General features: G+C 42.6%; 1 protein-coding gene across 1 annotated transcript in view; it reads left to right on the plus strand.

Moving 5' to 3' along the window:
- Window positions 1–26,476, plus strand: part of LOC121611032 (CUB and sushi domain-containing protein 3-like) — a 158,139-nt gene that overhangs the window by 80,301 nt on the left and 51,362 nt on the right. Inside the window, 15 exon segments of the mRNA XM_041943392.1 lie at window positions 1,840–1,958; window positions 3,134–3,203; window positions 5,026–5,142; window positions 6,051–6,260; window positions 6,787–6,975; window positions 8,024–8,201; window positions 11,187–11,332; window positions 11,844–11,924; window positions 13,470–13,583; window positions 19,248–19,436; window positions 19,848–19,994; window positions 21,324–21,512; window positions 23,797–23,982; window positions 24,861–25,055; window positions 25,749–25,922. Coding sequence (XP_041799326.1) covers window positions 1,840–1,958; window positions 3,134–3,203; window positions 5,026–5,142; window positions 6,051–6,260; window positions 6,787–6,975; window positions 8,024–8,201; window positions 11,187–11,332; window positions 11,844–11,924; window positions 13,470–13,583; window positions 19,248–19,436; window positions 19,848–19,994; window positions 21,324–21,512; window positions 23,797–23,982; window positions 24,861–25,055; window positions 25,749–25,922 — 2,304 coding nt within the window.

The raw sequence follows: 26,476 nt of genomic DNA on the forward strand, positions 1-26,476 counted from the left end.
CAGCAGGGTGACAGCAGTCCTTGCCAAAATGTGCATTCTGACAGTTTAACTGGAACCCATCTGGAGCGTAACCGGAGTCAGTGCCGTCTGTTAGTGGGCGCTCACTCTTAACCTGACCACAGTGCAAAGGTCTGTCTGTGCCCAGTTATGATCTGGCACGCTGCTTTTGGCTGTGTAAACGAGAGAAGTGAATGAGAATGCACTGCTTTTTTAAATACTTTGCTACTTTAACAGAAAACTACAAGGGGGAGGCTGACAATTAGGACCCAGGATATTTTCATGAAAGTGATTAATTTATAGCGGCATTGTGCTTTGATGTCAAACTCACCTTATGGCAGCCTTTCACTATCGCAGCAAACACCGCTTTCATGGATTGTGTCAGCAAATCTCCTTGAAATCAATTAAAGAATGTTTAATTTTTTAACCCACGTGTGACAAAACTTCACCGCTTCAAAGAATCCACCCACTCCTCCCTCTGTACGGTAACTCTTGTTTAGTTGTTGTATTAATGGCAGCTCTCATATTGCTTACTGCTCTGCACCTCTTACTACTACTGTCTCCTCCTCCCACTCAGACATCCTCTGTAACTTTCACTAGATGCCGGGTGTAGTGGCCACTCCCTCCATTCAGCGCTCTGAGGAGTTACCTACAAATTGTTCTGACCCTTTTTTGGCTATTTATGCAGCCATGTTTACATTCATCCACCCACCTACTGGTTTGGGACTGTTTACACTTTCAGAGGGCTTCTGTGTGCGCATTTGTACGTTTGTGTGTATTTTTCATCTTTGAGTTGTGTGTGTATTTGTTACTGTGCCTACACATAGTGTAAGGATACATAGTTTTTGTTTTGTTACTTGGCTTGTATGTCCTTCTTCCTACTACCTCTCACCCTAAGGCTTGCTCACTAATTATGTGTCAGGGAGGAAATTTCTGTATGAATGTGCTTTTCAAAGTTATTACAAATGCCCCCTCTCTTTCATTTCATATGTATTACTGCTGCGCCAGCACAGTGGGCAATTTTAGGGCAGTATTATGCATTGAAATAAGCATTCAAACAACCTCTTGACAGACGACTGAAAACGTACAAAATAGGCAATTCAGTGCAACTTTTCACTGAGTAGCAGCGTAGTGGGTATCGGTAATGATGTAAAATGTGAGATGTGTTTTTGTCTGCCTGCAGATCACACTTTTTATATATTTGTTTCACCTCTTGGACAAATGAAACTGAAACTAGGTTATTTTTCTTCCATTGTCTTCTGTAAAAGTGAATATAGTTTGAATTTACCTCAAACACCCTAAATTCTTATGGCCCAAAGCGATCACCACTGCTTTTAATGCATTAAAACACAATATCAGGCCTCTCAGTACCTGGCAAGTGACAATGTAATCACTTTGTTCCAATGAAGCTCAATGCTTCTGTCAAGTTATACTTCAGAGATTGCTTTGCAATTTCACAGTGATTGCTTCAGATCACAGTCAGAAGGATTTTGCGGTTACAGCCACCGTTAGAATAGCTTTGTGACTTGTCCCAGTTTGTAAACGCTATGCCGAGAAGAAAGGAGAAAAAAGCGACTCCCTCAATTATAATGCAATTACTGTACAAGCACATTAAATTGGGGCACTGTGTAATTACATGTTAAAAGGTTTGGTTTTAATTTAATTATCCCTTTTCTCCATCACTATTGGTTCATTGAATGTAAATGTTGCCATTAAATATGCAGCGGATGATCGACAGCGAAACAATATCAAAGGTGTCGAGCAGCTGCAGGATTTAAATCTCACCTCTTGTGCAGAAGAATGATTGCTGTCCACACTTCTGTGTTGTGACTCTGTCCTAAGCAATAGGTTTGGATTCGTGCCCAGAGCCGCTGCCTCCCAGTAACGGACACAAAGTGGGCGACCGCTACACTGTGGGCGATATGGTGTCCTTCCAGTGCGATCAGGGCTTCTCGTTGCAGGTAGGTGAAAGTGTGCGGTGCTGGGAAAGCAGATATCCAGCTCTCTTGTGGTTATAATACGTGAATCATATCTTACCTGCCTGGAGTGACAATTTCAGGGAATACCCCACAGGATGAGTCTGTCACAGCAGCATTACTAAGTACTTTTTCTACGACGTTCGTGTTTGTGTGAGCCGAAGTGTAAGCGCAGGAAAGAAATGTGGAAATGCAGTGTGTGGGGTAACTGTCTGTGCATTCACACTTGCATCTTTATTTGATGCATATTTTAAGTGCGTGTGTACTTTGCTTGCACGTGTTTGCGTGTGTCTGTTACAAAGCAGCTTTAACGTCCTCCCATCTTCCTCGAGTCGATACTGTAGCTGTGGTGTTTTGAGCTATAGAACCCTCCAACGCCACGGGTGATGGATTGTGTTAACAGTCGCCTCACTAATCCCACACCGATTTTTCTTCCCCGCTCGGGCATTCGCTTCTTTTCAAATTCTCGGACCAACCAGCAGTTCTTACTCACGTCCTCAGGCTGAGCGTCTGAACACCAGAAATAGACTAGAGGCCATTTTAGAAACAAGAGCACAAGTATTGGCTGAGTCTTCTGAGCTTAGGCGTATGTGTGTTCATGTATATGTGTAATGCCACTCTGCATACACTCCCATGCTTCGGTAGGTGTCTGTTTTCAGGTTTGGCTGTAGTATACGTGCTGGCTGGAGAATGTACATGTATGTGTGCATTTTGCAAGCACTGTGGTAGCAGGAGGCTTCTGGACTGCATTGGCCCTGTAACATCCACCACTTTTAGTTGTTTTTGTTTCTAAGAGGAAACGACTCTGGAAGCAGGATGTTTGTCTTTTCTTGTTCTCTCAGGCTGTAACACATCTCTCTGTAGTCAGACCCCAGGTGGTACTCCTGCTGCCCAGCTAGCAGCTAGAGGTCCCTCTCCTGCTCTTGATACCATCAAATATTTACACACAAGACCTTGAGAAGAGCATTTTGAGAAGTCCAAAAATCTGACTGTTAACTAATTCACAAGATCCACATGACAGAGAGAACATCTGCTGCAAGCACCTGTTGGTTTGATCTCTCCGCGTTGCTTTTCTGTTTTCATTTTTTATTATTTCTTTCCTTATTGCACAGTATTTTGGAGGAGCTGAATTTGTTGTTGTTGTCTGTTTTCCTGAACAGGGTAATGCATATATTACCTGCATGCCTGGTCCCGTCAGAAGGTGGAATTACCCCGTCCCTCTGTGTTTAGGTAATGTATTATTTTATAGTCTGACATTGCCAGCGTACAGGGTTTCAATGAGGTGACTTTGCAGACAACAAAACCGTATTTGTTGCATCAAACATCAGACATTTGTCACACCTTTTTCTTTCGTCAGTTGCCGTTCACCTTTTCTCATTGACTTTTTTTCCTTGTTTAGCTTCTCTTCTCCCTCACATACCAATAGTTATTCATACACTGCCACACAATAGATCAGTGGATCACAGAGGACTTGTTATTGTATTAGGGAAAGCAATAATTTCATAGCAAGATCGTGGGATGGGCGTGGGGGGGCTTGGAGGGTGGGGATTATGAATTTCCTGCTTTCCCTTTCAGTTAAAAATCGGGCTTACCACCATCTCAGCGTGTTGTTTGATTTCTGATACCCCTGATCAGAATATCTAGTCTCCCCCGACGCTTCCTCTGATGTTGATTGCCACACTGATTCGAGAGATTACTAAGGAAGTGCTCCACATTCTCTTGTTCTGTTGCCCCCAATTACACATGTAGACAAACACATACATTAATGTAAAGACATCCTTATAGTGCATATTGTCATGCAGAAAAAAATGCGCTGCGCACTCACTGCGTTCTTCATGTAAATGTTCTGTCCCTACGGTTTTCACAGTTCACTGCAGACATAAATCCCAGCTTTACTGTTGACAGGCCCGTTTCTTGAACGCATGCGTTTGCTCGTTAGCTCAACTCCTCGCTCGCTTACAGTACATACACTCACCCCAACACCCTGAGATCTGTATTCACTTTGTTGCTGGTAAACTCACATCAAAGTAGCTGCATGCGCCTGCACAAACAGTGCAGCATCCTCATAAGTGCCTCTCCTCTCCACTTCTCTGCCATTCCATATGCAAACAGGTCAAGCAGGTTTCCCCCACCAGCAGCACAATTATAAAGCCCTTATAGTTTTCGCCTCATTCTGGCCTTGGGTGATAGTCCCCAAAGAAATAGCAACAACTGCCCTTCTGAGTCCGACCATTTGCCACATAAATAGGCCTGTCGAGGGTAAGATGGGAAAAAGAGGAGTGATTTAGCTACGGGTTTACATTGATGCCTCTGGTGGCTGTCCTGGCATTACACCTGGGTGTTTATGTAAGACTAGGATATGTGCCACACGAGAGGGGGATGAGTGTAACCTTCACAGCAAGCTGAAGTGTTCTCTAATGCATAGTCAAAGAAGAGACGTGGGGTGTTGCAGGGGGAGGGTGAAGTAATCACCACCACCGCTGAGCAAAGCTGTGGTGCTGTATTGAATATTGACTCCCTCATTTATTTTAATTTAAAGCACCACCAAACAAGGAATGTGCCTGAGTGTGTTATCTTTTCACGAATGCCCTTATGTAGCATTATCCACACAGTCAAGCAGAGATGTACATGCACAAGTCACAGACACACTCAAACATGGAGGCATAAGCACCCCCCACACACACACACATGCACACACACACACTCCCGCCCCAATCCTAAGCTCATAAAGCCCACTCAAAGCACTTCATTTTCTCTCTTGTCCACAAAAACCACCCCCTTTTACAGTCTGCATACAAACACATGAGCATATAAAGCACATGCTTATGAGCACATGTGGCAAACGCACACATAATCAGCGCCACTACTCGTTTTCCTTTTTGCACACATGCACAATAATTATGCACGCCCTGAAACGCACGCTTACACGAAGACACAATGCTCTTTGCCCTCCCTCCATATTCGCTCCCTAGTCATTGTTTTTCTTTGTTTTCCCATTGAGCTGTTCAGTGCAGAAGTGACATGTTCTTTCTCCTTGGTTGGTCCCCCTCAGCTCAGTGTGGCGGCTCTATGACAGACTTCAGCGGCGTCATCCTCAGCCCAGGCTTCCCAGGGAATTACCAGAGCAGCCTGGACTGCAGCTGGAGAGTTCAACTCCCTATTGGCTTCGGTCTGTCGTTCCCCCTCTGTCGTCCTTTCTTTTTCTCCTCTCCTCTCTCTTTTTCTTTTTTGTTCTGCTGGCTCTGATGTGTTGTCTGCTGCTTTCTACTGCATCGTTCTGTCTGTTCCTCCTCTCTCCTATGCTGTGCTGATTGTGTTAAATAAGAACTTGCTAGTTTTATGCATGCTTCTAGCATTGATTTTGAAGTAGCGTCCTACTGCAGTACACGAAAGGAACGTACATTCACTCTGACTTAATTCATATATTTTAGTTTTTTTCTCTTTCATTTATGGCTCTACCAGACTCAGAATTTTGTCAGTCGAATCCGATTTGGCTATTTGCTCGTTGTCTCCACATTAAACTCCTATATCAGCCTACACGAGTCTCATGTTTTAATGCATGTCTTCATCACCTGTGATGTGAAAACATCAGATTTGCACACAGAAAGTAAAACTGTGCATCCTTTTCATAGTTCAGTTATAAGATCCCAGGGCACCATGAAGCGCTTCTCCTGCCGGGCTGCTGACAGGTCCATCAGCCAAAGAGCCAATCGCAGTGGACGGCAGTGGAGGCGGCTTTCCCACCGCCGGGTTGAAAAGTGATTTAGCTGACATCACTGACAGTCATCACCAGAGCAGAGAGCGTTGGACAGACTGTTGCACTGCCCTGCCTCGCTGTCCAGCGTCACACTGTCCTCTGCTTCCATCACTGTTAGCTTTGTGGTTCGTGGTCACTTTGAGACTTGGTTTATAACATGCCTTTCTGCTGGTCCTCCAGTGACGCAACTAAAACACCAGAGTGCATTGATTCGACTGACAAAATGCCAGTTGATTCGGGGTCTTCTTGACGGATGACTCGAATCATTGACTTTCGGATGGCAGCCCTACCTACATTAACTCTTTCTTTCTGCTTTTTAGGCATCCATCTGCAGTTTCTGAACTTCTCCACAGAGCCTGTTCATGACTATCTGGAGGTGCGCAGCGGGACCCTAGAGACAGGAACAGTGATTGATCGGTTCAGTGGCCCCGTGGTGCCAAACTCTTTCTTTAGCACCACCCACGAGACCACTCTCTTCTTCCACAGCGACTACTCCCAGAACAAGCCCGGCTTCCACATTGTCTACCAGGGTAAGAAACAAAGTTTAGTCTTAGTAAAGATAAAATGGGGTGTTATTGTAGCAGCAGCTGGAAAAAGTGGAAGAAGACAGAAGAGTTTGCTAATAGAACACTTAAAAGAGCATCAGTCAGGTTCGATACAGCTGAGATATTCAGTTCAATAGCACATATCCTTGAATATTAATACCGTTGGCTATTTCAGCTGGGTACTTTGTGAAGTATTAGTAAAAGACTAACAATGTGGCAATACTTTGAAGTGGAACCTTGTAGTTTCAAAATGTTAACCATTTCAGGTAGAAAAACAGACTCCTTAGCAAGGAGGTGTTTTTTCAACCAATGAAAAAGCAGAGAATGATATTGACAATGAGGTGATTACATTTACTATTGATGCCAGATTAGCAGCTCACAAGTCAGGCTTTGATTCTTTGAGGTCATCATAGATATTATAAAGTATTAGTGGTAATCTTTTATTATTTGCTTCCTGGAGCCTGTGTTTCATAACCCTCCTCTACTATGTATGGGTTTGTTTTTTCCCCAGCATACGAGCTACAGAGGTGTCCAGACCCACGGCCGTTTCGTAACGGCATTGTCATTGGTCAGGACTACAGCGTGGGGATGACCATTTCCTTTGAGTGCCTTCTGGGTTACACTCTGCTCGGAGAGCCATCTCTAACATGTCTGCACGGTGTCAGCAGAAACTGGAACCACCCCATACCTCGCTGCGAAGGTGACCGGCTAGTGCCTCTTATAAACACAACTAGTGCTGTTCATGTGCAGAAAAAAATATGAAAAAGCAGCCCTGCACCCGCCTTACCATTGCCCCACGGAGACCTAAATATTTCCTCCAAATAACCTACATTTACAGTATCAACAAATTCTGTTTATCATTCATGAAATGCCTCTTCTTTGATATTTTTTATGTCACTCTTCCCCCAAGTCAGAGGGGAAATATTTAAATAAATGTGTGCTAACAAATCCTTGAGAAAGTCACGCATGCGACTTTCTGAGGAGCTGACTACTGCAAAGAGGGAGATGCTTTTCCATCACCATTACCCACTAAAAATAAGGTCTTTGAAGTTATTTTGAATAGAACATTATTGGGTTCTTCAGCCTGCTTGTAGGCCTTTCCTTTATTCTAGCACATTATAGCATCTGACTCACTTTAACCGCCTACATAGCACCACTTTACTGAACTATAAAGTGATACAGCCCATTATAATGATATATGGAACATTCACAGTCTTTATAACAAAGCTGATTACGCCTGTCTCTGTTGTAAATTTCAAGGAGACTCCTCAGATGTTGCTCATGTATGGTAAATTACAGCTTTCCCCTCATCAGTTAAGTGAAGCAGTAACGTAAGTTTTGAGTCCACAACAGAGTTTGATGTTTATCACAGATATTGAGAATACCCTACTGTCTCTGTTTACAGTCCTTTTTCTCAGAGGGCAGTGCTTTGGCTTTGACTCCCAGTTCAGAGTCAAATTTTAACACATTCTCTCTGAACGGGTATGAATGGGGAGTTTTAATGTCTTAACTATTCAGTCTCATCAAATCCACGACAACCAGTAACCATCCCGTGCAGTCGTATCTAACAGGTGCATTCACCGCCCTCCCCAGCATCTCAGTGATAACCCAATATTACACAGTTATGGTTTGTTTTATCAACAGTTAGCGGCAATACCTCCATAAAAGCAGGTTTTATGACTTGAAGTAAATCAAAGACTGGCTTTCTATTTTTATCCAACCTCTCTGACTTTCTTCCCTCCCTCCAGCCCTGTGTGGTGGGAATATAACATCCATGAATGGCACAATTTACTCTCCTGGACACCCAGCCGAGTATCCACACTTCCAGGACTGCATGTGGACTGTCAGAGTACCTCCTGGGTATGGCATCTACATCAATTTCTCTGTCATCAATACAGAGCCAATCTACGACTATATCACTGTGTGGTAAGTTCTCATTTCTCGCTCAGTACGACATTATTCATCAATTGTCAGCTCATAGAGTGCATTAAACTCTCTCCTCTGTATACAGAATTGCACACAGAGTTTTATTAGAAATTATCGGGAAGCAGTCTTTCTCAATTCATAGTGATGTTTGTTTAAGCCTCACAAACCAGTGACACAGATTAAAAAAATGATATTAAGCAGTGAGCCACAAAATATACCCTTGTTAAGTCTCCACCAAGTGTGTACTGTATACAGTGTACTGCTAATAGAGCAGCTCCCAGAAGGTTTGACAACTGACATTTTATTTCTTTACTCAAGGAAAAACTGGAGAGTTTATAAGATTTTCAGAATAGTATTCTGTGTTTGGGCGAGTGTTTCCCCATCTCTTTGCGAAAGCAAACTGAAAAGGGGCACATAATGGATTTCACAGTTGACAAAATGTTAGGGCCGTAGGCCAGTTGAACAAGTTTTGCTCACAGCTTTTCACCCGTACTGGATGAGTCAACAGCCAAAATCCAAATATGTTGACCTTTTTCTGGACATTTGTGGATTCATTTTTCTTTCCCTGACAGCTTTCCGCACAGCACCTTGCTAAAACTAAATAAATTGTGTTATGTGATGACATATAAAAAGCTGAAATAAAGTCTGAGTCGTGGTGTGTCCCTGTTCCCCTACTAAATAAACTTAATGCAGATGTTTAACCCCTGCTCCCCCGGTGACTGTTATGTAAAAAGATAGAAGTGCGTACCAGCATGGAAACTTCAGCTCCGAGTTTCCTTGGATGTTTGTTAGTATGCAGAAACTTTAACTCTTGACAGATAATTGGACAGCAGTAAACCATTTTATGCTACCTGCTTGTTATCACTCCAGCAGCTGTCTCTCTCTCTTTCTCTCTCCCTCTCTCTCTCTTCATCTGCCGTTCTGTAGCCTCTCTCTAGTATAGTAAGCCTCAGGCAGTCGTGGAACTCTCCTCATGGGTGATAGAGGAAGGAAATGCCTTCCAGCGTCTGGGGCTACCATTCATGGTATGGGAGGTGGGAGCTAGTGGCACTACTTTTTCCAAATGTAATAGCGTATAAACAATCCGTCCCCCTGATGGTAACATTTCATTTCCCTGCCTGACTGCCGTTCTGCATTTTGCTGATCACTCTGAAATGAAACTGCAGTGAGACTTTTCTAATATATAAGACATTAAAGGTACACACACATACAACAAAACGTTTAGTGTACATCATTCAGGTGAATAGGCCCGAAGCTACCTGAATGTGCCAGTGATGAAATACTTTCTCTTGTACAGAAATAGCATTTATATATAATAGAAAAGAACTGTCTCCTCGCATTAATCTTTCTCTTTATCCTCAGAAAAAACAGCATGGGGTTCGTCTTCACTTGCTACGCCCAAAATTGTTGCCCAACTTCTACTTATTTGAAATAGGTTATTTCACACACAGATGATGGCAACCCCACATCTATCTGTCCATCCATTTTCAGCCACCTCCGTCCTTCCTTCCAGCTCCACCTGGGGGATCCTGCTGTCCACCCACCCCAGCTGGAATAGATAAGGATGTTCTGGATCTGTCCCCAGGTCTCCTCCCAGTCAGACAGGCCTGATGTAGCTCCACTGGAAGTCTCCCAGAGGCATTCTAATTAGTTGTCTGAACTACCTCAGCCGGCTTTTTTCAGGAGGAGCAGTAGAGCAGCAGGCCTACCCCTAGCTCCTCCCAAATACCTGCCTTCTCACTCTCTGACCTCAACCTGTGCAGGCAGCTCATTTCAGCTCTTTGTATGTGCAAATTGACAACTTCACCTTCAGGCTTGGCTCCATTTTCAGCAGAGCAATTCAGTGCTGTGCCACTTGTCGGTTTCGCTCCACATTGGACCCTCATTCAGGGACAAAGCCCATCAATACTTAAACTCTATCACTGGGGGATGCAGCCCCAATTGCTAAAGGTGGATGCTGTCCAAGATGTGCGTCACACACACGACAGGCTGACAACGTTCAGGGCCTTTCAGCATCTCAGGGTGAATCATCCAACACTGGCATCATGCCAATGGTGGATTGGTTGTCATAGCCCCCTACCTTTGTATCTCTTATGTAATGTGTAGGTGCTTGAAGGAGTTGGTAGACTTGTTTCTATGGAGAAATATTCCTGTGTTCACACTTTTACCACATTTTGATTGTGCTATGACATTTAGTGTAAATCGAGTTTGATTTTGAGCGTGGACCTGTCATTGAACTGGAGATAAACTGCCATGTACTGTAGCTATAGTACTGTAGATGTGGGAATGGTACTCCCATGGACATATCCACCCTTCACAGAAACCAGCTCCCTACCCTCCATTGAAGGTGAAGATGAAAAAGCTCATTACAGTTCAATTAAATGTTGATTCCCAGGGCTACCGATCCTTATACGTCATGTTGTTCAGTTAAGGGCTTTAGGATTTTGTGATAACCATCCATACATTTTCTAAACACTTCTATCCCTCCAGGGTCACAGGGGCTGAAGCCCAGTGATAACCATACACGCTCATTATGCACAAACACATACAGAATGTCAACAGTCTCAACTAAATTTAAAGGAATGTTTGCAAGAAAAAGGCCACAAAAGCTGTTGTGGCTTTTGCACATTTTTTGCAGAATTCTGTACCATTGATTTTTTTCCCCCCACAAATCTTATTCCCCATCAATATGTAATATGGCTGCAGGGGGCAAAAGTTTCAGCACTATACTGCAGCATCAGTTAACATATACTCATCTTCGCCTTTGACACTGTTGATTAATGTGAAACTTTTTTCTTAGATCGTCAGAATGACTGCTGGGTCCGCTGCACTGCTTAGGGATAACTTGATGTACTCTTTGATCCCAGCAAGTTATTACTGGTGTTTGTTCATAAATCATTTGCTCTCGCTGTCTGTCTTCCTCCTCCCTTCACTCTTTCAACCCTCACAACCCCGACTCTCTCCACCTCTCTGCATCCGTATCAGGGACGGACCCGACCAGGCCTCGCCTCAGATCGGTCAGTTCAGCGGCAACTCCGTGCAGGACGGTGTGTCCACCACCGCTAATCAGATCCTCATCAAATTCCACAGTGACTTCAGTACCAGCGGCTTCTTTGTGCTGCATTATTATGGTAACCTCCCCTTTGATTGTAGCTAAGTAAAGACCGTGTTCCACACTGCTGTAATGGCCCTTATTCATTTGATTTTCAGTTGTCCACATTGCTGGGACGTTGCTGTATTAACGAATATTGCAGATATAGGACAGAGGGATATTGTCCCAGTGTTTCTGTATTGGACCAACTTTAATTTTCCTATTTTTATGAATCATTATTTGGCCTTTCTCATTTTGCTACACGGTATTGCTTCCAGTTCTCTGTAGTGATGAATGATGAATGCCCTCTTATGCCTATTTTTTTCAGCACTATTAAAACGCCCCTTTGAAAGGAGCTGATTAATAAAAAAATGTCCCCCATCTCACTAAATTAGTGATTGGTTTTTGATGATCATGAACAGTGATAGGTGTAAATTTATGATCTAATCAAGCTTCACTATGATGGGAGTGTAAAGAATGTGCTGAATAGAGAATACATATACACACATCTTCTCTCTGTCTCTCTCACTTGAGTGTCCTCTCCCCGACAGCATACCAGCTGAGAACATGTCAGCCACCCCCCCCTGTTGCCAACGCCACAATCCTAACCGATGATGACGAGTTTGAAATAGGTTTGTCTTCTTTTATTTTGCTTGTTTACTGGCTAGGGACAATGCATAATCTAATGCATTTGCACCAGACATAAGGTAATTTTCATGTACAGGCCTGGACAGAGGAAAAAAAGAATAGGCATATGAAGTGGTTTCAGCCATCAATTAATTAGTTAATTAATTTCTCTAGAAGTTGCATCCTTTATTTGCTCATTGAAATCATTGTTTGGATGTTTATATCTATGCTGTTAGTATTTATTTTCTGACCTTTTTTATGCATCCATGCCAGCAAAAGTCCGTCCCATTCTCAGGAAAGCAAAATCTCAGGAACGCCTCGAGGGAATTTCTTCAAATTCACTCAAATAATCTTCTATATAATATACTAATACTGGTACTCAACTGATTAGATTTTGGGGGTCAAAAGTCCTTGTGACCTTACAAAACACGCTTTGGACCATTTCTCAAGAATTCATATGCTAATTATGACAACATTTTATATAAATGTCTCATATGATAACAAGATGAAGGAATGACAGAGGTCAAAGGTCAACTTCGCTGTTTTACAGATCAATAAGATATTGATCTGTAAAAACTATTTTCTGGCCATTATTCAACACCGTGACTCAGGAACAGAACGCAGATTGTGACCACATTTCACATTTATTCAGATACTGAATTGGTGACACTAATCTTGGGCGTCCACCTTCAAACTGTGCTGATTGTAGAGATCTTCTGTGCTGCCGGGTTGAAGATGTGTGTGAAGCATCCACATTTTACAATTTGTAGCTTCTTTGTAGCAACATCCAACATCCATTTTTGAAGCCTTGTAGTTCACCACAAGCTCATTGGTTCTGCTGATATTGAGCTTCAGGTGATTGTTGCTGCACCATGTGATGAAGCTCTCTATCAGTCCTCTGTGCTCCTCTGGAAAAACAGTCTCCAAGTGAAGACAGCATGTTTCTCACTGGACGTTATTCACTGAAGTCATACATGTCAATATAGCGATGACTTCGCTTTGTATATTATATGAGTCTTGAGGGACCTGGATGTAACCTGCAACTTTTTGGTGGAGGCATACAACCACAAGGTGGTAATTGGAGCTGATTTTATTGATCCAGAGACAACCTTCACGATCTCATTCCTCCTGCAATGTGATCTCTCTCTGTCTCTCTGTCTCTGTCTCTCTGTCTCTCGATAAGATATTAATACGATAGCAGGGCTAATTAGCTCTCCATATAAACTGTATTTTCAGTGTTCTCAAGTGGAAATCATGTGGCTAGTGGCTGCTTTACTTTGCATCTTTTAAATTTAATGCATGTGTGTGTGGGTGCGTGCAAGTTTGCAGCTCTGTAATGTAATGAAGTGCCTTCAGTACTCCAGCTAGCTAATGTCAATCTTCATTAGAAAATGTGTTGTTGATTACTGTTTGAAGTGCTGGTACTGAGGAGGCTTTCACTGACATAGCTCTGTGGGGATATGTGTGTGTGCCTCTGTGTGTGTGTTCGTGGTTGGGTGGATGGATGTGTGTGTGTGTGTGTGTGTGTGTGTGTGTAAATGACCTCACAGGGGATATTATTCGGTACTCGTGCCTGCCAGGCTTCACCTTGGTGGGCAGTGAGATTCTGACCTGTCGACTTGGAGAGAGGCTACAGATGGACGGACCCCCACCAGTCTGTCAAGGTTGGTTTTATTCAATGTGTGAATTTGAGTCTGTGGTAAGGTTTTCATGTCTTTTGTGTGGCTTTATGAATGTTCTTGCCTTTGTGAGTCTAAGTGTATCTCTCAGTGTGTTCACGTTTGTGTGCGCGCTTGCACCTGCATGTGTGTGTGCGTGTGTGCCAGTTTTGTGTGCCTTTAATGTGTATGCTTGCCACTGTGCCAAGGTTGGTTGCAGTCAGCAGCACCCACTGTTGATGCATCATTTAACAGACTGGCAGCAAGGCCCCTTCTAGCAGGCTCCAGGTGGCAAACAGCATCTCTGTTCTAATTTATCAAGACTCAGACTACTGACCCAAGATCATAGACCTGTGCTCCCCTAGAACCAACGCTTGACTGTGAAGGATCAGTGTGAAACAGATTACAGATCAGCAGATTTCTTCGACAAGTGTGTTTTTGCAATGTGGTGTGGTATATAGGGGCCAGTCATAGCTGGGTTTGAGATTGGAACTTATATTTTACCCCTTAATCCCTCTACAAATGGCCCCATGGATTTGATTGATGTAAAATGCCTTCCTACCCATGTTTATTCAGAAGATGCATTTTCAAACAAGAAGGAAAGGAAAAGAAATGTCTTTGCTGTTTGCATCAGAGATTTTGTTTAGACCAAAAAACAAATGCCATCAGCCTGGCTGTCGTGCCAATACATCTCTGCCGCAGACATCAGAGCGCTCTGAAACCTTCTATTCCCAGTGGATAGGCATCTTTTGAAGTGCCCCGAAGCCCTTTGTCTACAAGTCTTGAGTTGATGAGCATTTCTGTCTTTTTATTTCTAGAAACTATGAGTAATCGCATTGGACGTGTGATCAAGGCATGACAGATACTAGACAAACCCAGAGCCTGCATTCATAAAGCATCTTAGAATAGGACTAGTGATTTGGAACCTATTTGCTCGTCCCTTGCTGTTATTATTTGATGTCTGACTCGATATCTTGGTTCTCCCCCTGCAGCGTTTTAGCGGCAGACATTGTTTTGCTCTTACAAGTAAGGATTTGGTGATTTAATTTTAGTAAATGGAAAGTGCCAGACGAAAAGCAACAAATATTAATGGCAAAGTTGATTGAGCTGATCGGTGATCCAGCATCTGGAGGCATATTCTTATACTTTATTCATAAAGGCTGCATACAGCACTGTCAGTGAATAGCTGTATTAGTGTATGCACAAAGACCAAAAACATGGAAAATTTGATCAAATTTGTGTTGATGTAGGTGCAGAAAAAAGCCAACAGCGGTGTTTACCTTTGCTTGTGCTGCTTTGGGCTTACCTAGCATTTTCCAAAATTAATAATTTACGAAAGCACAAGGGGTATAAAGTCCTGCAACATCTTACCTGCACGTTAGACAAAAGAGGAAAGAGTGATGGGAAATGGGGAAGAAAAAGCTTCATTGCGTAGGGCATCATACCTGTCTGACACACAAATATACAACCATATTAAGCCTGACATTAATGGAATTAGAGTGAAACTCTTTCCAATGTTTTATTTCATTGTTTGTTTCAAAGTGACCGACTTAGCAGATCAGCAGCAGTCGGAATCATTTGGAACTATTTGATCTGTTTCGTGCCAAGCGAGGGCAGCCGTTCACTCGAGAGTACTGGAAGATATTTCCAGCTCTCTGGTTATGTTGGTCTTGCCAGCTCACCTTCTCATGTGTTACTGACTACACAGAGCTCTGCCAAGACCAACTAGCTCCTATCAGCTGAAACTCACATACTGTATAATTAATATTTCACAGGCTTTAATATGAGTCACTAAATTAACCTGCCAAATCCAGATGGGCAAACCATGCTGGGACTATTCTGGTAGAACACGACATTGTTTTTCTGTTGATTTCTTGTTCAAGGCAGTCATCCATATACCAGAATTTGAGATGTTTTAAGCTATTTTTAAGTTGGACAGCACAGACTCTCCTATATCATAATAACTTGTCTTCTACACTGCCAAGAGTGTCCTCTCAGTCTTATGCCAAATTGAAAACTGAGCAAATGTAATGTTATATATAAAAAAAACATAAGTATGTGGAAAAAAAAACGACATAGTGAGTCTAATAAAGACCAAAAATGAGCGGATGCTCAAAATTCAGTATAATGTGCAGTGAATCAAGCACTGCATGTGATAGGCATATTTGAAATATGCTGTAAAATGTGTCAGATGATTAGTCATCATATACATCTTAATCAAACTGCTCCTTAAAAGCCTGCAGTGAGCATTAAATTGGCACAGTTATGACTATTTTAGGACGTCTGGGCTAGAAATTCGTTGTTTGACATTCTCAGGGATCACCTCATTATTGTAGTCAAGAATTCATTACATTTTCTCATGTTGGATATGTTATGTCCTTGTGCCACCGCTAGCAGGAAACTAATTGCTCTCCTTGGGACATGTAAAGTTGAACTTAATTTGAGTTGACCCGCTATTCACATCCAGGAGACTGCTACAGTAAGCTTGTAAAGGGGCCACTTCCTGTCGGCAGCTTGCCGATATGGCAGGAAATAGAATTCTCCTGTGTTCGCCCCATTCTGCTTTTGTTTGCTGTCAACCCTTCTGTTAATTGTCATTTTATGCTTATAAGATAACACTGAAATGTCCTTGCTTGGCTATGCAATTTCACCCCCAAATGCCTCTGGTTTTTAAGATATTTCCCCAGGCACTGTCTTTATGAAAGCCTGTGAGGAAGGTTACGCAGTAGCTTTGATCAAGGATAGAGTCACAGTTGAGCTGACTGCTGTGTTTGCTTTGCTTTACTCAGGTTGATTTTAACCCATTAAATATTGTCATATTGATCTTTACACTCCACACCATTGATTTTCATGTGTCTGACACAAAATCTAAAGAAGACTCATTTTTGCTCTAACGTCATTTTTATACCCGGTCATTCTGTATGCACAGTGTGCCGAGTAAAATAACAAACGCTGGTGGTTTGCTCAAGGCATTACCAAGACATACCCTGCAGTGCAAGATTTAACAAATAGCATGTCCTTATAAACAAATCATGTAGGCGTGCATGCCGCCGCAAGCAACAGCTGTATATGTAAGAGACGCTTGCAACACAGTGCATGATTGCAGTAGTTACATGGATATAACTCTCTGGCTAAGGATGATTGGTTAATATGCTAATTCACTTTTTAATGCTGATACGTTTGAGATAATGTGCTGTTTACTGGATTTTTTTAAACAATTATATATAAAATGTGATTTTTTTTATTTTCAGAGATACATGGTGATGACTGTGCTTCAGCTGCCTTGCATTTTTGTTGCACTAACACTGAGGTTCACATTTGAACTATAGCCAAAAAAACCTTCTGAATACATTGTAAGCTTAGGTCCGCTTTCAGCATAGCAGCCTAGCTAAAAACCCATCCTACAAAGTAGCAGTGTTGGAGTGTCTGAAACCATTTTAAGCTTCTCGTGATTCATTTTTTTTAATCCCTCCACCTAAAGTTTGAAGCAAAGCTGTTTAAGCCACAACTGCGCTTACTGGATAGACTTGTGTTTGTTGCCTGGCAACGTTAGCTTATTGAACAATATAGGGGGCTCAATTATTTCAATAACAAATGCTTACCAGATAAATGGCTTATATACAGTGCATTAGATCTTGTCATGTGAGTCAGTTTCATGAACTCTGTCTTGAAGCCATCCAATATGGAAGACTGCTGCAGGGAATGAGAATCTGTTCAGTGTATCAATGGTTTTTGCTTCGGTAACCCCAGTGTAATAATGTGTGGGAACATGATTTAGAATTGAAATTAGCAATTGTTAGTAGCAATTACTCACAAATTTCACACATTTCCTTTAAACTGAATTTGTGCGGCCTCTCCAACAATTATCCCCACTGGCATCAGTAGAAGCTGAGTCTCTTACTTACGACAGAATTGAGGAAGCAGCTGTGTGAAATGATATAACTGCACCAGCTGAAGACCCCGTTCTGAACCCCGTCGTATCGCCAGCGAGAGCCACAGCTCTCTTGCTAAAATTGAGTGCTACAGACCTCGTTTTTCATCTCAAATGCAAAATCAGGTCTCTCAACTGTGTCAAAAAGCACTTTGACTTATTTTTCTTGTTGGCAAAGTGTGGATGTTTTAGAATACCTAGCCATTTAAAAAATGATCAAATCAAAACTGAAACTGGCCAAAAATGGCTACTGATCTGACTCACCAACTATTGTGCACTTTGCTCTGGTGAAATCAGTGTTCACAATGTGAAGAAAAGCTGCTTTTAGGGGGCATAACTTGAAATCCCTACTTCTTTTGTTGTATATTTCCCCTTGTGGCCTGTAAAACCTAAAAAAAATTGCATCTTTATGATTTCTTGACTTCTTTCAGCCTGCACGTTGCTCTTTAACTTCATCTCTTCAGCTGTGACTCATTCACAGGAGGGAGCGGGTCAGCTCAATTTGAAAACTTTCTGCAGTATATGGCACATAACAAAAGAAGAGAGCACGGCGGCTGTTATGAAAATAAATAAAAAGGTGACACCGCTTTGAGGAAGAAGAACAAAAGTGGCTGATCATGAAATGACTCCTACAAGTATGTACTGGAAAGTATTGATCGTGTTTCTCACAAACTGTCAAGCAATGGTAGTGAAGAAATATTGATATTTCATATTAAATTGCTGCGTTAATTAATTTTCTGAATTGATCGAGAGATTTGTTGCCTCCCTGATGAATAATGTACAATGTAGCTATTGATTCTGCCATGTACAAATCCTGTTACGCATTTGTTTTTCTTTTAGTATTTTCTTTGTTATTCAGACAACGTCATAGGAAATGATCTTGACCTCGGTGCCCACAGAGGGCTTTTGTTGTGTTGTGCAATTAAAGAAATTCATTGTTATTCAGAAAATCACAGACTGATATTTTGGATCCCATCTACCTGTTCTCTCTGAGCCAAAGGCTGTTCTAGTTGAAACCTCTGCAGCAGAATATTCATACTGCTTTGCGATACAACACCTTTTTTTAAAAAAAAAAAATTATTTTTTTTTTGATATATGTCCGAATGTTTCCAGTGACCTTTTCATCTGGAACAGTTGTTCGCATTAACCTTTTATATGCGTCATTTTTTTCTTCACTAGCAGCCCAGAAGAGAAACTTGTGTTACCAGCAGAAAAGGAAAAGAAAGAAACAAGGCCTGTCATTATTTCAGACGTGGCAGCCTGCAGGAAATGAAGGGAATGCTCTGAGCCGATACACATGAACTCACATGCACACAGGAACACGACAGCCTTACACACACCACCATTTTTCCATACAAACTAAGCTGTCTCACCTACTGAGTATTATTATTTGATAGATTGGTATCAGGGGAGCCTGGTGACAACAGCAGACTCACCAGCTCAGCCCTTCAGTATCAGTCTGGCTGAAATGTAATTGTTTCAGGACTAGTTATTTTTTCAATGTAATTTCTGCTGTCAGAGCATTGAGGTGAGGAAAGGGAAGACAGCCCTTTCCTCACCTCATCTTGCCTTTTCTCCGTTTCTGCCCTCTAGTCCCTGTCCTATACCTGTCTGTCGTCTGCCTCCGCTGGGTTTTCATGTCCCTCTTTCACCTCCTCTCTCTTTCTCTGTTGTTTCACCTCGGGCCCTTTGTCTTCATCTAATGCTGCCTTGCCCTCACCCCGTTTCTTCTCTCCCAGTCCAATGTCCAGCCCACGAAGTGCGTTTTGACTCAACGGGGGTGATCTTGAGTCCAGGCTACCCTGACAACTACCCCAATCTCCAGATGTGCTCCTGGCTGATCAACGTGGAGAAGGGTTACAACATCACTCTGCACTTTGAACTCTTCCAGACTGAAAAAGAGTTTGACATCCTGGAAATATTTGATGGTGGGTTCTGCTGCTGGTTTGGTGTCTGTGATCTTTGGTAAAAATGCAGTAAGCAAGATACAAGAAAATGTTAACTGAAATTATTGATGTGGTCGTCTTGCGTTATGAATTTTAGTGTTTCTCAGTAAAACATTCATACTTTCTTATTCTTTTGTTGTGCACCAGTGTTTCAGCATTCATTCCTGTTCTGAATGTGCTGTCTTTGAGCTGAAAGTCTGGTTTCGGGTTTCAATCTCTTGTTCGGTAAAATAAACGTGAAAATATGGTTGATGCCATGATTAGATTTCACTTAACATAGTGATTTTTGGTCTAATTGTCGAGCCATCGATTTATTCTATTCATTTTTTATACTATTTATTTATAGAACTACGAAGTGTAGAAGTACAAACGCGTATGTGTATCTGTGTTCAGGTCCCAACATCTACAGCCAGAGCATGGCATCACTCAGCGGTGACATTGAAACACCCTTCAGCCTGACCACCACGGGCCACCAGCTGCTGCTGCGCTGGTCCTCTGACCACGGCACCAACCGACGCGGCTTCCACATCAGATATGTGGGTGAGTATCAAAGTATGTATCCAGCTTATAATCATATTCTCCTTTCATTAGTGCTATTTGAATATGTTGAGTCTCTAAACTACAGAAAAGTGATAAAAGTCATGGGTGTGCCAGCCAGGCATTTACATTTTGGGCAGTAGTAGAGACACTACGATTGGACAAGTGATAACGTGACATAAGGGCAAATATTCATTGAACCTTTTCTGCTGCAGCTCCTGTATTTTACTGTGGATACAATGTGACTCCATGATTTTTATCACAGTGTGCTGTGATTGTTTCGGGGTATTATTAATTGAGCATTTAACATCAGTTCATTTACAATAATACTTTGAATTTCCACAGAAATCAGAATTGCTAACAATAGGAGATGTTTTTCACACACAAAAACCATGAGGCAGGAAGAAAGTCACTGGAAGGCTTTCATGCTGTTTTGCTCTCCGTAATTTAAAAAGGTTTTAAATTCTTAATTGGCTCTTTAATAAAGCAAGTGGTGCTAAGCAAGAGCAGCATAGGGGATCTTCTTCCATTTGAAATGCATCAATAATAATGAAAAAAGCACAAAAGACATTCATTTTTCATGTTGTGTCTCTCTATTATATTTAATACACGAGAGTGTTGCTGAGAAAGCAAGTCGGTGTGATAAATTTTGTAAAGAAAGCTCTTCCTTGACTTGATTGACTTGAACAGGAACTGACTGAAACTCCAGAGTGTGTCCTTTCGTCTTAAATCCCTGCCATTTCCCAGTCGTGCTGATTTGAAGGAATGTTTGACAGCATTTGTGCAGCACACAGCCCCCCCTTGGATCTCCTGTCCCATTGGTTATTCGGTGCTCATATTCTGGAAATCAAATTTACCTTTTTATGTGTTCGTTGGGCTGTAAGATGAGGGAAAGGAGGGCTATGGAACAAATAACTGGAGGATGCACCAGTATTGCATGTGTTAAAGCAAATTGAATATATGTGTGCCCGTAGGCCAGAGAGGAATAGTAATAATGTGATTTTGAGGACTTCCTTCGCCGTGTGGCATCCAGCCCGAGCGCTAAATAGATGTGACATTCCTCAGGCGTTTTCCCTCATTATCTTTCTGCATTTAAAATGGAGCCTTACTGTGACTAAAAATGTTCACCTGAGTCTTTCTCTAGAGGAGCGTTGTTAATGCCTCTCAACCTATTCTTTTGTCTCTGCTTTATTTCTCTTTTTTCCCGCGTTAATATCTGTTGTTCTCCATCTTCTTTTCTTGACTTCATTCTCACCTTCTCTCCTGTTTCTCTCTCCCTTGCCTTGCCACTTACCTCCCCTGTTCCTTTTCCATTTTCCTCCATGTATGTAGCGATGTACTGTAGCACCCCAGACTCCCCGCAACACGGCTTTGTAGTGAGCCAGACTGGGGGTCATCTTAACAGCATGGTGCGCTGGGCCTGCGACAGAGGGTACAAGCTGATCGGAAAGGGCACAGCTGTGTGCAAGAAGACCACCTATGGCTACTACGCCTGGGACGCACCAGTTCCCGCGTGTCAAGGTGAGCACATCGGCTCTGGCAGGCTTTTATTTCCAACTTCAGCCTGCCTCTTTTTGTGTTCTTCTGGTCACTGCCTCTGCCCTACGCTCACCAGGCAGACAGGCAGGCGCTTAAGGCACCCGAGTGTCTCAGCCCAAGCTCTATTCCTGTGTTGTTAGCAGCTGAACTGAATCCGGCCTGATTGAGAGCCAGTGCCCTGTCAGGTGGAAAGGAAACAGAAATCAATCCTCCCGTCTTCTGTCAATTTCCACTTCTTCAAATTACTTTGGCTAACTCGCCATTAGCATGCAGTGTCTGCTGCTGCTGGGTCTCACTCTGCTAATTGGGTTTTTGTATGCGCACATGCGAAATGTGTACGTTTCTGAGTGCGTACGATTGCATGCTCTCGCACAGACACACTCACAGCAGCAAACAGCAACAGATGGTGTGCTCAATTGCATTTTATCGTGATGCATTGAAATCAAAATATGTATGTCATGTGCTTTAAAACGATTTAAAAGCACTTCACACCTGTGATTAATTCTGTCAGTTTGGTAATTGCACACAGCTTTTCCAAAGCACATACTGTAAACTCAACCGGGGCTGCAAATGAACTAATAAATTCATACAGATGCTGTCCATCTGCTGTTTGTGAGATGGTGGAGATTACATTACAGTATGTCCGCTGCTTCATTCGTTCCAATCCAAGTTGCATTATATTTTGAGAGTGTCTAGTATATTAATCCATCTGTGTTGCTCATGCATTGGCCTAAAATCATGTTTCAGACCCACTGACCTTTTAAGATGATGAAGAATTCATTCTTCCGACATTCAAAGTTTCCATCTGCAGTGTAGAAAAGTGTTTAGTGCTTGTGATTAGTGTCTGTGCGGTTGTGACTTAGCACTACTCACAAATGAATGTTGATTGATTCCCTCTTGGAGAGGTGAGGGCCAGCGTAATGGCCCCAGGCCAAACTAGCAGATTCCTACCTTTGATGTTTCACAGTGTGCAGCTACCATCGCTGCTCCGTTTTATGATGTGTGTGCTTGCATACCTCTTGCCGTTTAGCATGGCCCTGCAGATGTTGGTTTCCCTGCTCTGTTCTCTCCCTCTCACCTGGCTCTGTCGATAAACACCTTGAGACGGACTCACTCGAGCTAGTAGGCCATCTTAACGTACATTCATTATCGGTTGTGCTAGTTGCTTTCATGAGATAGTCTTCGTCCTTTAAAAGGAAGCTGTTAGTGTATTTTCTGACACATTGAAAAAAAGCGTAAAATATCGTGTGTTACTCACTTGGTTGAACAGCTACTTTAAAGTCAGTAGAATAACTTTACATGAAAATATTCTGAAGCCTTGTGAGACCCATGGAGGACTTTAATTTTGATGACATACCTCTCTGCAGTGTGTTAGACTACTTCCACTCTGAGGAGACTGGATATGCCTTTTTTCCTCATGGGGCCAGTCCTATATATAATACTTTTATGGATTTCTCTAGCTAGTGAGGTTTCAAGAGCAGTTGTATGAATTCTATGGGTTATAATATATACAGTATGAGCAAATGACTTGTTGTGTTTACATGACACAAGGACTCCTGCATCATCATCATCATAAATGCATTAGGTGGGTATAAATGCTTAAATGCTACTGCCTAAAACATTGACCGGGGTCATGTGGTAGGCGTACTGTTTTGCATTTTAGGAAATGTTGCACTTTTGCCATGACCCTGTAGCAGACTGCTTGACTTTTGATAGTGCAGGTGCAACTGATTCCCTTAATGATGGCTCAGTTCCACTAAGTGCCCCAGTAAGCCATTTCAGCTAGCATGCACAATGCCAGGGCTCTGGCACCAGCTCAACTATATTGAATGCAGTGGTTATTAATGTTATTAATTATACCAGAGCTTTCCCTGCTGTGGCATGTCAAAGTGTCTGCCATGAGTAAGGTCGGTTGTCAGAATTCTGCAGGGGTGTTCAATGTCATTGTTGAGCAAGTATTTCCTTTTGGGTTTTTACTTACTAAACGTATCACCATGTGAAAGGAACACAACAAAGTAACAAATCACTGCTTGTGTTTTTGAAAAACTAACGCTCACCGTTGCTTGTGTACCACAAAGGGATAGCACTCCCAGCACTGGTGGAAGTACATACACGTGTACTTGCTCACAAAAATGTGACCGTTCAGTGGATGTGTGCCTGCACGCCATGCCTGTGTTTACCAGGTGTCTCTCTGCAAATCTCTCTAGTTTGTGTCTTGTACTGCGCATAACATGTGTGTCGACAATCGCCCTTTTTCCGCCCGCAGCTGTGTCATGCGGCGTGCCCAGCGCGCCAGTGAACGGAGGTGTGCTTGCTGCTGATTACTCCGTCGGCACACGGGTGACCTACTTCTGCAACAGCGGCTACCGGCTCTCCTCCAAAGAGCTGACGACCACAGTCTGCCAGCCAGACGGCACCTGGAGCAACCACAACAAGATACCCCGATGCATCGGTGAGTAAAGGATGTTGGGGGAGGAGGCAGGATGTAGAGGAGGAGGGAGACTGATTTAGAGAAACTGCAAGATCCCATAGCGTGGTTGAGCAGTGGGAAGGAGAACCTGGGAGATGAGGATAGCAAAGATTATGGAGAAGACACTGATTTTGACATTTTGACAGCTGTATTGGAGACAGAAAAAGTCAGCGTTTGAAAAAAACCTCTGGAGAAGTTGTGGAATATCAAACAGTTTTAACAAGACACTGTGCTGTAATGGAAGGTGTCATGAAATACGGACTGCAGTCCCAACAGAACCAGTCGTGTTTTCATTAGAAAAACACAAACTTGTTGGGTAGTGATGATTAGACGGATGGATGAAAGGGAGAATAATAGTCGAGAGGAAATCTGTCGGTGGCGCCTGGGTGAGTGTTTTACATGCCAGTGCTGATCCTCCAAGTCTGAAAGTCAGTGTAACAAGTGATTGACAACATTGTTTACTATTGAGACCATTGTTTATTCCCTACTGTATATGTGTCTCCCAGCCAAAAGGGAAACAGTGTTTGTTTTGAAACTCATTTGGTTTTAGAGAGAGCCAATTCATAAACAAGTTTGTTGTGGAAGAACATTTGTATACTGTAACTGCAGAAACATTGCTATTTACATTTTGCATGGATGGGTTTATTCTACTGATTAAAATGTTTCCTTGCAACTGTTTCTATTTCCTCGACACTGTTGGGTTGTTACATATGTTTATGGGTTCTGACTTAGCAGTGTGTGTACAAGGGATAAGAAGAAGAAATTGAAGTCAGTCCATTTGAATAATCCATAACAAACAATGTCCACTGCCCACCGAATCCACCGGTTTTTTTTTTTGCTTTTTTATTTTTCTGGCACAGTCATCATGTGTCCTAGTCTCAGCTCGTTCTCTCTGGAACACGGGAAATGGCGCATCGTCAACGGTTCGCACTATGAGTACAAAACTAAGATAATCTTCACGTGCAACCCTGGATACTACCGCATTGGCCCCGCCCACATCCAGTGCCTGGCCAATGGGGTGTGGAGCTGGAGGAGCGAGAGGCCTCGGTGTCGGAGTGAGTAACTTCTGCTGCATCTCCTTTATCTCTTTTGTCATTGCGTTATCGTGAAAAATGAAACATCAGACACACACGGTAAATGTGTTTCATTATTTTCATAGAAAAAATTGAGTCGAAAGGTATTGAACATTGTTATTCAGCAAAACTGAAAACCCTTGTATGTCCTGCTTCGCCTCAGGTGCACTAGATTCATAGACTAACAACACAAGACAAGAAGAATGAATACCTTACGGGAAGCTCACTTAATCAACAGCTCAATGCTTCACTTTTCTACTATTTGCCTATTCCTGTCTCAGCCCAGGTTAGATATTGTTTATTGTAGCAATGGGAAATAAAACTCTTTCTGTGCTGCCATGGGAACTGCTTTTTGAGAAGCAAAAGAGCTGAATAGCCTGTGTAATGGCAAAAGGAGATGTGAGCCAGCATGATGAAAGATGCTGGGACAAAGGCAAACACCAGCATTATCCTCCCCATGAAAAAGTACAGGTCACTCTCACATCACATTAAGGTCAGTCAGATGGGTGTAAATGACTGTGCTCTCCCATTGACTCTAAAGATATAAGCCAACTTCCGTCCGCTCTTTCTCTCTCTCGTCTTCTCTCTCACTCACTCCCGTTGTGTTGTTCTTTCATTCCCTGTCTCCTCCATCTCCTTCCTCTTCTTTTGACTATCCTCTTCATCTTATTGCAGTCATTTCCTGTAGCGATCTGCCCACTCCGCCTAATGGGAAGAAAATTGGGACCCAAACTACCTTTGGAGCATCAGCCATTTTCAGCTGTAACCTTGGCTATGTTTTAAGTGGATCTACAGTCAGAGAGTGTCTCCTATCTGGTCTTTGGAGTGGGACGGAGACTCACTGCCTGGGTAAGCAGGGTCAGAATGTTCTCTTTAAATTTATAAAGGACAGCCTTGACCGGGGTCAAACACTGCTGGCGATCTGTCCAGACAGAATGTGAGCTTTTTTGGCCATGGCCACCATGCCCAGAATAGAGCCAGATGGGGAAGCAGAGGGTGGCTCTAATTGGTTCTGTTGCCAAGTATGTATGGCCAATTACTGTAAACTTTTAGAAAGATACAATTTTTTGTCGTCTGGTTAAACATCATGCTTGTACTCAACACTGCCACTTTATATTTCCCTCTGGGCATGCACACATCAGACTGTTGGTGGCATTGTGGAGATCATAGGGTAAAAATTGTTGTGCAAATGTGCAATCACTTTTGGCAACTACCCTTAAACGATTAGAGCGCGGTGCCGTACAATAAACCCTCTGAGCCGGTGTGATTTGGTGTCTCTAAAACGTTAAATGTGAGAGAGCGGATGTAGAGCCACAGCTGGCCTCAAACTATGAGACACTTGCCAAGCTGTACCAGTGCAATTTGAGCTGTTGTTAAGATATATAAACAAGAAAATATGCTAC

Source organism: Chelmon rostratus, chromosome 8, assembly GCF_017976325.1.
Source record: "Chelmon rostratus isolate fCheRos1 chromosome 8, fCheRos1.pri, whole genome shotgun sequence".
Taxonomy (NCBI): domain Eukaryota; kingdom Metazoa; phylum Chordata; class Actinopteri; order Chaetodontiformes; family Chaetodontidae; genus Chelmon; species Chelmon rostratus.